Source organism: Emys orbicularis, chromosome 9 (genome assembly GCF_028017835.1).
Source record: "Emys orbicularis isolate rEmyOrb1 chromosome 9, rEmyOrb1.hap1, whole genome shotgun sequence".
Classification (NCBI taxonomy): Eukaryota; Metazoa; Chordata; order Testudines; family Emydidae; genus Emys; species Emys orbicularis.
In genome coordinates this window covers 107833465-107845408 of record NC_088691.1, presented here as the reverse complement: position 1 = coordinate 107845408, position 11944 = coordinate 107833465, and the positions used below count along the sequence as shown (strand labels likewise).

Here is an 11944-nt window from a genome sequence, read left to right as displayed (position 1 = left end):
ATCAACATACTGTTAAAGAACTCTGGCTCAGTCTAGTATAACACTTCAAACATTAAAAAAAGCAGCAGTTAGCAATCACATGTCTCATGTGAATCAGTGCTATAAGTTTTACTCCCAGATCTTCACTATATTCTATTATCTACCCTACAACACTTAAAGTATAGCTTTGATCCTGATTTTGTAACTGGTCTTGAAAAATGGAAGAGACATTGAATATATTTAAAGATCTCAGCAACACTGAAAAAAAAATCTTCTAAGTCTCAAAGTTACCTAAACAACATTCATGTGCAACAGATGCCCTTCGCTGCTCATCATAAGATCTACCACGATGCAGCTACAGTTCTCCTGTGATGCTGATGGGTCATTCAATATTCACTGGGGTTGAACAACTTTGCCATAACCTCCTCTCCCAGCATCATAGTCCTGCCGATATTCATCTCGGACCTGGATTGGGGGGGGGGGGGGGGAGGGGGAGGGGAAGGAGTGAAATATTAGAGCATTCCAGCAAGTAAACTATTGCACAAGAGTTAATATACAATACCAACAAGGTAGTTAACACCTGTCCCAGGTAACAACAGTCCAGGTAATACACCAGTACAAGCTGTATAATATTTAGGAAAATTAGTGACAGTTTCCTTCTCTACTTCATTCAGCAAGAATAGCTGAAGTTCACCCTGCGGAATTTGGTATATTAGCATACAGCTGTCGTCTTCTTTAATAACACCCACAGGACCCTCCTCATATCAAGATGGACCATCCCATCCTGGGGTCTGTAATCTACATGATCTACCCTACACACTAAAGATAAGAGCAACTGCTATGTACTCCAATTTCGGCAAGTTAGGTGATGTCCCGTGGTTCTTGGCAGGCTACAACACAGCTCTTAGCTGGGCAGCTTTTATGCTTGCTCTGCAAGTACCATTTCTCTTCCCACAGCAGCTGAACACAGGCTCCAATGTAACTTGAATACCAAGAAAAGGAACATGACATAAGGTTTTATTCTTGGTGGGTAAATATTTAAATGCATTATATAATGGTCTCTTAGATGTGATGAAATTTTACTCTGGCCATGGAAGTTAGTAAAATTAAAGTTAACTACTAAATGGTCACTCAAAAGTGAAGATTCAAGAAACATCAATAATTTCACCAGCAAATAGTGAAAAACAGATTGTGGAACAACTTACCTGACCCCCTGACCTTCCACGACCATACTGTCTGCCCTCTTTAAAACCTGCATCCCAATCTGTCCTGATGATCCTATCATCAAGCCGTGTCCCATTGATGTATCTCATTGCATTTTCAGCATCTCCTCTTGAGTAGTATCTTAGGATTATGTTAAAGAACGAGGTTCAACAGTCTTTCAAACTTCTATAGAACAAAAGTATTCAAATGCAATGATCTCAACAAATATTTGATTGAGTTTGACTCATTACTGGGTTAGATTTTAAAAATCAATTCCTTTTTCACAAATCAAATCAAATAGCGTGTGTTAAATGGCAGTAATCCAGGATTGTTAGGAATGGTATGAAATATCAGATTAATTTAACCCTATGATTTGCAAAATAAAAATTAAACTATTAACTCAAGAAGAAACAAGCACCCACCTGGGTGCTGCATTCCATTTGAAGTTATCCCAATAAAGTCAACAGGAAAATCAACTAGCTTCAAAGAGTCCAGAATTTAACCTAGTTAAAAAGGACAGGTTTGCAGGATTACTAAAAAGAATTTTACAGGAATGTTTGCCTTGTATTTAATGGAAATTCAAGACAGTCACAAAAAAAGAATACCCAGGATCTGTCTACCTAGGCATTTATGATATATTTATCACTGTGGTAGTTTAGCATCTAGAAGGTGTTTGATTTAGTCACAGACGAGACAAGTTAGCTATTAAGCCACTTTCCACACTACCTGACAGAAAATCAGATTCTCCATACCACACAAATATATTGTCAGATCCCAAATAATTAAAATAATGGGACTACCCCAACATCCTTTTTGAGACTATTTTACAGTCTACTCGATCTCACTGTTAGAATGCATATCAGGGAAAAGTTTCCCTTTTCTTCATCCAGGTGTATATCATTACTCCTTGTTATACTCTACAGAAACTAAAAAGCAGGACAAAATTTGAGATCTCAGATCTAATGTTATATTTGTAAAAATATGTTTTTATAAAATACAAGACCATTAGAAATATTTCCATGTGTTTTTTTATTCAAATACAAATGAATTTGTAAACAAACACCCACTGTATTATTACAGTATTTGCAATCCAAACTGATTTCTACTAGTGAAAAGTGCTAGACAAGAACTGGCTGTTATGAGTACCTGAAGTATAGCCTAGTTGAGACAAATGTCAAACAGTATAGTTAAGAGTAAATTATAGTTAAAGATTTTTAATTCTATTTTTGTAATCCTAAAAAACAGCAACAAGTCTTTTACATCTATGATCTTTAACCTGACAATAACCCTTCCAACAATTTTGGGGGTCTGAAGTTAGCCATTTTATTCAAATTGATATGAGGAAACAAAGTTTGGCTTCTCAAGCTCCCTAATCATACATGGCACACTTATGTGATCTACATATGTCAGCTTCTTTCTTGTACTATACTGCCCAGAACAGTGACCCAGTGCCCTGGAGAGAGGGATTAGCACAAAAATACCCAGTCCCCCACAATAGAATCATTTCAATTTTAGGTCCCATCTATACAGTAGTATCTTGTGTTACAATTTAGTCACCCATACTTTAAAAATTAGGTTAAATCTTGCAGTATAGACAGGACTGCAGTGTTTACCATATTCACAAAGACCTCCCCTGTCTGAGACTTTATCACTGATGGAACACTTCAAGAGCACAGTTCAGTCTTATCTGCACTGCAAGGCTAAACTGTGTTTTAACCCGGTTGGTTATTGCATTGTAATTGTACCTACAATAGGAACAAAGCCAAGCCTTTACAACTCTTTTACTCTGGTTAGGGTTGTCTAGATTTTGGCTTCCATACCCACTGTATAGATGTTTTACTTTGCAGACAAGGATACTCAACAAAACAGAAACCACAAGCAGTTTTCTTCACTTTGTCCAGGCCCATAATGATTTTCTTTATATCCCCACTTTTACCAAACAGTTCATAGATCTGCTCTTCTGTTGTATAGAAGGAGAGATTCCCCACATACAGGGTGCAGCTCTTTTTCAGCAGTCGCTCCTGGTCATATCTGTTACCCTGAAATTTCAAACAGTAAAAACCAACATTTAGACTACACTCCACTCAATATCTTCAACAGTAAAGTGGCAACATGTGGGATGAGTTGATCTGCAATACCTTAACAGTACTGGGAAATATTTCAGATAAGAGGCTGAACAAACACACTAGCCCACATATGCCCATTTAAAAACAAAACAAAACAAAAAAAACCCTCTAGCCCTTATGCTTATAAAGATAATCTTCCAAAAATGAACAGAATAGACTACAAGGCACTTTCCCAAGTTTGCAGAAAGCACCAGTACTTCTGCTGCTCAGAGCCTTGCAAAGCAGTTCTAGAGAGAACTGACACGGAATCCTGTTTTCACTGCTTTTAGTCCCAACTGCCAAGCAGCAGCAGAATGGGGCAATTTCACTCTGCTGCTTAGGAGCAGCAGAAGAGCCAGTGGAATTATTCTTTGAGAAATAACTCAAAAATGAACTCTGGGATAAGGAATAGACTAAGGAAATTCATAGAATCATAGAATATCAGGGTTGGAAGGGACCTCAGGAGGTCATCTAGTCCAACCCCCTGCTCAAAGCAGGACCAATTCCCAACTAAATCATCCCAGCCAGGGCTTTGTCAAGCCGGGCCTTAAAAACCTCCAAGGAAGGAGACTCCACCACCTCCCTAGGTAACCCATTCCAGTGCTTCACCACCCTCCTAGTGAAATAGTGTTTCCTAATATCCAACCTAGACCTCCCCCACTGCAACTTGAGACCATTGCTCCTTGTTCTGTCATCTGCCACCATTGAGAACAGCCGAGTTCCATCCTCTTTGGAACCCCCCTTCAGGTAGTTGAAGGCTGCTATCAAATCCCCCCTCATTCTTCTCTTCTGGAGACGAAACAATCCCAGTTCCCTCAGCCTCTCCTCATAAGTCATGCGCTCCAGACCCCTAATCATTTTTGTTGCCCTCCGCTGGACTCTTTCCAATTTTTCCACATCCTTCTTGTAGTGTGGGGCCCAAAACTGGACACAGTACTCCAGATGAGGCCTCACCAACGTCGAATAAAGGGGAATGATCACGTCCCTCGATCTGCTGGCAATGCCCCTACTTATACAGCCCAAAATGCCGTCAACCTTCTTGGCAACAAGAGCACACTGTTGACTCATATCCAGCTTCTCGTCCACTGTGGCCCCAGGTCCTTTTCTGCAGAACTGCTACCCAGCCACTCGGTCCCTAGTCTGTAGCAGTGCATAGGATTCTTCCGTCCTAGGTGCAGGACTCTGCACTTGTCCTTGTTGAACCTCATCAGGTTTCTTTTGGCCCAATCCTCTAATTTGTCTAGGTCCCTCTGTATCCGATCCCTACCCTCTAGTGTATCTACCACGCCTCCTAGTTTAGTGTCATCTGCAAACTTGCTGAGAGTGCAGTCCACACCATCCTCCAGATCATTAATAAAGATATTAAACAAAACCGGCCCCAGGACCGACCCTTGGGGCACTCCGCTTGAAACTGGCTGCCAACTAGACATGGAGCCATTGATCACTACCCGTTGAGCCCGACGATCTAGCCAGCTTTCTATCCACCTTACAGTCCATTCATCCAGCCCATACTTCTTTAACTTGGCAGCAAGAATACTGTGGGAGACCGTATCAAAAGCTTTGCTAAAGTCAAGGAATAACACATCCACTGCTTTCCCCTCATCCACAGACCCAGTTATCTCATCATAGAAGGCAATTAGGTTAGTCAGGCACGACTTCCCCTTGGTGAATCCATGCTGACTGTTCCTGATCACTTTCCTCTCCTCTAAGTGTTTCATAATTGATTCCTTGAGGACCTGATCCATGATTTTTCCAGGGACTGAGGTGAGGCTGACTGGCCTGTAGTTCCCCGGATCCTCCTTCTTCCCTTTTTTAAAGATGGGCACTACATTAGCCATTTTCCAGTCATCCGGGACCTCCCCCGATCGCCATGAGTTTTCAAAAATAATGGCTAATGGCTCTGCAGTCTCATCAGCCAACTCCTTTAGCACCCTCGGATGCAGCGCATCCGGCCCCATGGACTTGTGCACGTCCAGTTTTTCTAAATAGTCCCAAACCACGTCTTTCTCCACAGAGGGCTGGTCACCTTCTCCCCATATTGTGCTGCCCAGTGCAGCAGTCTGGGAGCTGACCTTGTTTGTGAAGACAGAGGCAAAAAAAGCATTGAGTACATTAGCTTTTTCTACATCCTCGGTCACTAGGTTGCCTCCCTCATTCAGTAAGGGGCCCACACTTTCCTTGACTTTCTTCTTGTTGCTAACATACCTGAAGAAACCCTTCTTGTTAGTCTTAACATCTCTTGCTAGCTGCAACTCCAAGTGTGATTTGGCCTTCCTGATTTCACTCCTGCATGCCTGAGCAATATTTTTATACTCCTCCCTGGTCATTTGTCCAATCTTCCACTTCTTGTAAGCTTCTTTTTTGCGTTTAAGATCAGCAAGGATTTCACTGTTTAGCCAAGCTGGTCGCCTGCCATATTTACTATTCTTTCTACACATCGGGAAATTGCACCCACATCACAATTGCCAAATTGCACCCACATCACAGCAATCAAGAGGCTGTGAGAAAGCTAAAGCAGTAGAGACATTTCAGCCGCCCTCACAAGGCAAGAAGCTCGGAAACAAGAGGGAAAACAGAGAATGGCCAGCATGCCCCTTGTCCAGCAGCCGAGGTCAGCTTTCCCCTGGTCACTGCATCTGGACAGCAGAGATTCAGCTTTTTAATCAGTTTGTGAGGAGCAGTTTAATCCTGTAGCTGAGAGGTGGGCAAACAATGGCCCACGGGCCACATCCGGCCCGCGGGACCCTCCTGCCCGGCCCCTGAGCTCCTGTCCTGGGAGGCTAGCCCCGGCCCCTCCCTTGCTGTTCCGGCACAATGTACTGGGCATCCGGACTGTGAGCTCTTGCCGGACAGCGCAACTGCAGAGCTGGCCTGATCCAGTGCTATGGGCGGCGCAGTAAGGGGGCAGGGGGGATTGGATAGGGGGCAGGGGAGTTCGGGAGGGTGGTGTGGATAGGGGTCGGGGTGATCAGAGGGCAGGGAACAGGGGGATTGAATGGGGGCAGGGGTCCCGGGGGGGAAGTCAGGAATGAGAGGAGGGGTGGATGAGGAGGCCAGGGGGCAGTCAGAGGCAGGGGTTCCAGGGGCAGTCAGGGAGAAGGAGTGGTTGGATGGGGCAGGGGTCCCTGGGGGGGTGGGCAGTCAGGAAGGAGAGGAGAGGAGGGGTTGGATGGGGCAGCGGGGGGTAGTCAGGGGTGGGGGGTCAGGGGACGGGCTGGATGGGGGCGGGCCACGCCTGGCTGTTTGGGGAGGCACCGCCTCCACTAACCGGCCCGCCATACAATTTCAGAAACCTGATGTGGCCCTCAGGCCAAAAAGTTTGCCCGCCCCTGCTGTAGCTGTTAGGTTGCTGGTAACCCCTACGTGCAGGACCCAATACTTCCATCCCTCTCTTCCCCACATCCCCATCTTCACACCCTGCACGCCAGAACCGATCCCGCCACGCCCAACCCCCTTCCCCGCCTCCCACCCCAATTTCCCACGTGCCTACTTCCCCCACACACCTCCCCATCTCTCGCCCGCCCCTCTCTCCAGGTCGCCGGCCCCCCGCCCCTCACCCGAAAGTGCTGGTCCCGGTACTGACTCAGCTCCACATAGGAGTCGCTGCGCAGGACGCTCAGCATCGCTACCGAGCACATGGCGGACGGGCCCCGGACAGCGCCTCGCAGAGGCCGGCTCCGGCACGGGGCAGCCAACCACCCGCCAACACCGATGCGGTGCTTACGGACACGGTGGCTACTGTGCGAGCATGTGACCTAGCTCCCTAAGTCCCTCCGTGTCCATCAGCCTCTGAGCAGCCAATCCTAGTGAGGATCACAGTAAAGACAAGGCCGCCTACTCTCTCCCGCCCCGATGGTAGCAGCCAATCCCTGAGGGGATTGTGTCACGTGCGTCTATCTTCTATTGGCCTTCTTTAGCCTAGGGCTATTCAGCCAATCACAGCGCTGGATTCCACACGTGATGCGGTTCTTCCTCCCTGCTTGCGGCCGTAGTCGTTCGGGTGTAGCCGTCGTGCCGCAGGATCCGGTGCCGAGAGATGGTGCTGCGGCGCTTGCTCTTCACGCTGCTCAACAACCCGCGGCTCATCGAGAAGCTGTCGGAGTCGCGGCCGATCCGCGTGGCGGCCCAGGTCACTGCCTCGGCCCTGACCCGGGCCCAGCTCGGGGGTCGGGAGGCGGCGCGGCGCCTGCTGCGGGAGGGGGGCCTGGCCCGCCTGCGGGAGACCTTCCTGCGTGAGCTAAAGGATGGGGCTCGGGCCCAGGACTGGCCCCGACCTCCTGGGAACAGGCGGGACGGGAGCGGACGCGGAAGCCAGTGAGAGGGCGGGGAGAGAGCGATTCAAGCCCCCGGACCTTCCAGCGATGGGCGGGGGATTTATTCTTCCCCAGCCCCAAGGATCTGCGGCCAGGAGGGCTATGAGGAGGCATCGCCGAGCCAGGGCCCGTTCGCCCCACCCGGACCGTAGCTGCTCTCGCCTGCGCAGGGGTAGCCGGCAGCTTTGAGCCCACCCAACTCCGTGCGCTGGGTCACACGCAGTAACCAGGATCTGCGTGTTCGCTGCCCCTGAGATGCGCGCTGTCTGCACAAGCAGTTCTGCTCAGCGTGCTGTGTTTAAAATAAACACGTCTGCATAGTTATATTTCCTTCATTTCCCCACAAAATGCAGTGCAGGCATCACATGCCCTATGGCAGTCCTTTGCTGCTTGACCAATTAACACCGAATGAGATGGAAAGAGGTCAATGGGATTTGCTACTGGTAACCTCTTAATTTAAAAAAAATATATATATATGGTGGTGATTCGTTTGGTATTTGTTTTTTATAAAGTGGAGTGGTGCAAATAAAATACCATGGATCCCAAGGTTTGGAATGTGGCATCTGAGTGAGAGGAAAAAGGTATAAAATCTTGTGGTCCATTTAGTTGGACAAGTCGGTGAGGTAGCATCTTTTATTCAACAAACTTAAGTTTTGAGCTACGCAGAGCTCTTCAGTTTAGTAGTAATATACATGACAACTAGGATTAATGATCTAGGAGTATAAAATCATGAAGTGGATTAAAATCAGTTGGTGAATGGGAGTTGAGCTCTAGGAGTTGATCTATTTTTAATCCATAGAGGAGTTTGTAATTTTAAGCCTCTTCAGTTAAAATGTTATAAATATGATCTGACTTGGACATGCTGATAGACCAGTTGTAGTATTCCAAATAAAATGATCCTGGTGCATGCAGGGTAGATTAGGAAGGAAAGACAAGACTGGTAGGAGGCCTAGTTATAATAGTATAGATGGCACCTAACCATCTTCCCAGAATTAGGTAAAAGAAGTAATGGAGATGCTGTTATATTTACTGCAGTAGTACCAGCTGTCTTCCCTGCAGGAACAGCATCTGCCACTTTAAATGGGGATCTAATTGGGCCACTGGGTCAGCAGAGAAAAATGGACCTTCCTGCTGATGTCCCTGCAGGCCAGGTGTTAGTTGCACAGGTTCACAAAGTGGGAAACAACAATGGTGCCCTCTAGCCTCTTGCCAGTCATTCCAGAGCAGTGATTGTCAACCTATTTACCATTGTGGGCCGCATATGCAGCTTTCTGTGTGTTATGTAGCCTGCATCCACACAATATATATGCTTCCTGTACATCCAAAAAAAGAAAAAAGGTTAGTATTTGTTATGACAGCAATACAATTCATATTAATGTATCTTTCATTTCAGCACTGGCAAATATCTACCAAGATCATTTTTAATTAATGAAATAAGTCAGAACCTTAACTGATAAAATTAATTCACTGTAAGGGTGGCATGGCACGATGTATTGCCACCTTCACGCAGCAGCGCAGAGAGTATGGCTGCAGAGCCTGCCTGCAAAGATAGGGAGCCCAGCCTAGTGTGGGGTTGCCCCCCAGCCAGGTATTGGCCCAGTACCCTCTCAGCTAGGGAATCCCCCCCCCCCCAACACTGTCCCCAGAGCATCCAGACCCCCCCCCAAGAGTGCCCCCAAGCACTCAACCCCTCCCTTCAGGAACTGTGCCCTAGTATCTAGACCGTCCCCCCCCCAGGGACTCACCCCAGCCACCAGTTCCCCCATCTAGAATCTCCCGCATGCACCAACTGCACTCCCCGCAGCCCTAGCCCCCGGCATCCCCTCCCTGTGGCTCTAGTCCCGTGCACCCCCTTCCTCGCTGGTCTCTTACCTCAGCTGCAAGTAGTTCAGCCATTCTGCCAGCCTGCTGCTGCAGTCCTAGTGCCTGGGATCCTGCTCCAGTCGGGGTCACTGGACCTGCAAGCGTGTGGGGGTGCTGAGCACCCTGACCTCCTGCTGATGTTGCTGGGCCCCAGCCTGCCAGGGGGAGGAGGGGACTGATGCTGCTGGGCCCAGTCCTGCAGGGGGGTTGATGCTGGGCCTGATCCTGCACTGTCTCATTTTTGCGTACACACCCCTGCTGGCTCTGTGCGTGGGGCAGGTGCCCCTCCTGCGACACCCTAGTTACAGCCCTGAGGATGTCACATTGGCCCCAATTGTGTGCTGATTGGGCTGCGAGCAGGCCACAGGTTGAGAACCACTTTTCCAGAGTGTGGGAGAGACTAAGGATCCTATTATATTTTTCACTGACCAAATTAAAAATTACAGTGCCCTAATAAAAATACATTAGGATACTAAGGTCCAAAAGAGCACTTATTGCATTGTGTTGAGAAATGGTCCTATGGGGTTAATGTCATATTTTTAACTTGGTAGGTGGAAAACATTATAGGACCCTAATACTTCTCTTTGCTTTTGTAATGGGATCGCTGTTTGACCTTAATATTGCTATGCATTCCTCTGAGAGCAATGTCATATGTTAAACTGGTAGATTACAAACATAACAGCATTGTAGTATTTTACTATAGTTCAGGGACTGCCCTGTTGGACCCTACATTCCAGTGAAGAAAGTGTCAAGGTCATGCTGGACTCAAACCTCTCTCTGAGACTCCTCCATATCTCCAAAGCCCATCACCAGTTAACCCCACTCTGTCCTTTAAGTCTTCTACTTTGACCTGTTGACCCCAGTCTTCGCTCTACCAATGAGTGCAGCTTTGATTGATTGCTTGTCTACTTCTACAAGTGGCCCTATGCTTTGTCCCCCACTGACTCCTGTTGTATTAATTTAGGTAGAGTATATGGGCTCAAAGTGTCAAAGGCATTAATGACCTAGTCACTGTTAAACAACGTTGGTATACAGGGTTTGGTATACAGTGACCTCAGCCTTCCGGTACCATGGCAGACACATTAGGAAATTCATGCCAAAGACTGTGAATTTATTGATTGAACCACACAAACAGAAAAGAATCAAAATGAGGCAAAGAGCATTGAAACTGAAATTGATTAATTATGCAAAACAAACAGTCAAACCCTATCAAAGGCCCTTTTTTGGAGACCGTGAATATTGGTTACAGTTTCAGTCAAACAGTCCTTGATGGGGAAGAAAGGGTTAGTTCTTCAAATATCTATCCCTATGGGTGTGCCACATAGGACACGTGCATGCCTGTGCATTCTTGACCAGAGATTTTAAATAGCTGTATCTGGGGGGCCGCCTATGCACAGAGCAGTGCCTTCTGCTCCCATGCAAGGGCATGTAAGAAGACACCAACCTACTGCCACTCCACTACCTTCTCAACTGTCTGCAGCTCAAGTAGGAGCAGCTGTGGTGTCCACTGCTTTCAGTTACTTCCCGCCTTTCTTGTTTACTTTGTTTTATTTAATTAGTTTTTATTTCCTAGTACAAATTTTTCTTAGTTGTAGTACAATTAGTGCTTGGAGGGGTCCCCCCCAAAACTTCTTGTCCCTTTTGTTCTCTGGCACTTCCCTGGGTTACACCTAAGACCCTGGGGTTCAAGCCTTGCCAGCCCTGTCACAGGTCTTTTCCCCCTAGTGATGGGCACTCTAGTTGTCTCCAGTGTCTTGGAGAAACTCATGTACCGTTGAAGTGTAAAGTTTGCACAGGATTCAAAGATAGGGCCCACAAAGAGAGAGAGGATAGGCTGAAGCTCCTCCTAATGGAATGTGTCCAAACTCCAATGGAGTCCGTTTCCCCAACCCGTACTCCATACATCTGTGTCAACCTCTTAGGATGCTTCAGTGACTTCTGGAGCTCCGAGGGCAGTTCCAGAGATGAAGCCCTCAAAAAGAAGAAAGCACCTCGCTCTTACTTAAGATTCTAGAAAGAGGAATGTTACCTCATAGAGCTGACTCTCAGGAGATCTTGCATCCCACAATGGGTATAGCGGCTCCAGCTGATGCCAGTACTGAAGCCCTGGTACTGCCTGAGAAGCCCCAAATGGAGAGCCTTCAGCCAAACAACACCCAGAAGCCCCTACCTTAGAACTATCTGACACCTCCAGGCACCAAGATACATCTAAAACCAGGGCCTCTAAGACTATCTCAAGCGTTAGAGAGACCACCCAGACCAGCACCTGGCTCTCCCCCCCCCCCCCCCCCCCCAGTACTGTCCTCTTTGGAACATCAGCACTCTGAGCACTGACATAGTCTCATTGGCCACTTTGGTACCTAATACAGCATCCACAGCCCTGTAACCAGGCTCCTACCATCTGTTACCATAGTTCTCCAGATCCTTTTCTTCTAAGGATCGCATCTTAGAGGACCCGGAATCAGTGAGAGCCCCTTCCCC

General features: G+C 47.3%; 2 protein-coding genes across 2 annotated transcripts in view; one reads left to right on the top strand and one right to left on the bottom strand.

The window, feature by feature from the left end:
• Positions 1 to 7006, bottom strand: part of NCBP2 (nuclear cap binding protein subunit 2) — a 7466-nt gene extending 460 nt beyond the window's left edge. The window contains exons 1-4 of the mRNA XM_065410858.1: positions 6845 to 7006; positions 3040 to 3221; positions 1185 to 1323; positions 1 to 444 (exon numbers count right to left, since the gene is read on the bottom strand). The exon at positions 1 to 444 is cut by the window's left edge and continues 460 nt beyond it. Of these exons, the coding sequence (XP_065266930.1) occupies positions 373 to 444; positions 1185 to 1323; positions 3040 to 3221; positions 6845 to 6925 (474 nt within the window). The 5' untranslated portion in view covers positions 6926 to 7006 and the 3' untranslated portion in view covers positions 1 to 372. The remainder of the gene's footprint in view (positions 445 to 1184; positions 1324 to 3039; positions 3222 to 6844) is intronic.
• A 246-nt stretch (positions 7007 to 7252) lies between these two features.
• Positions 7253 to 8086, top strand: NCBP2AS2 (NCBP2 antisense 2 (head to head)). The gene has a single exon (XM_065410862.1). The coding sequence runs from the start codon at positions 7324 to 7326 to the stop codon at positions 7603 to 7605; it is 282 nt and encodes a 93-aa protein (XP_065266934.1). The 5' UTR covers positions 7253 to 7323; the 3' UTR covers positions 7606 to 8086.
• Positions 8087 to 11944: the final 3858 nt, after the last annotated feature.

Bases quoted from the DNA above. Each gene is read 5' to 3' on its own strand.
- NCBP2AS2 (XM_065410862.1), top strand. From the start codon at position 7,324: ATGGTGCTGCGGCGCTTGCTCTTCACGCTGCTCAACAACCCGCGGCTC.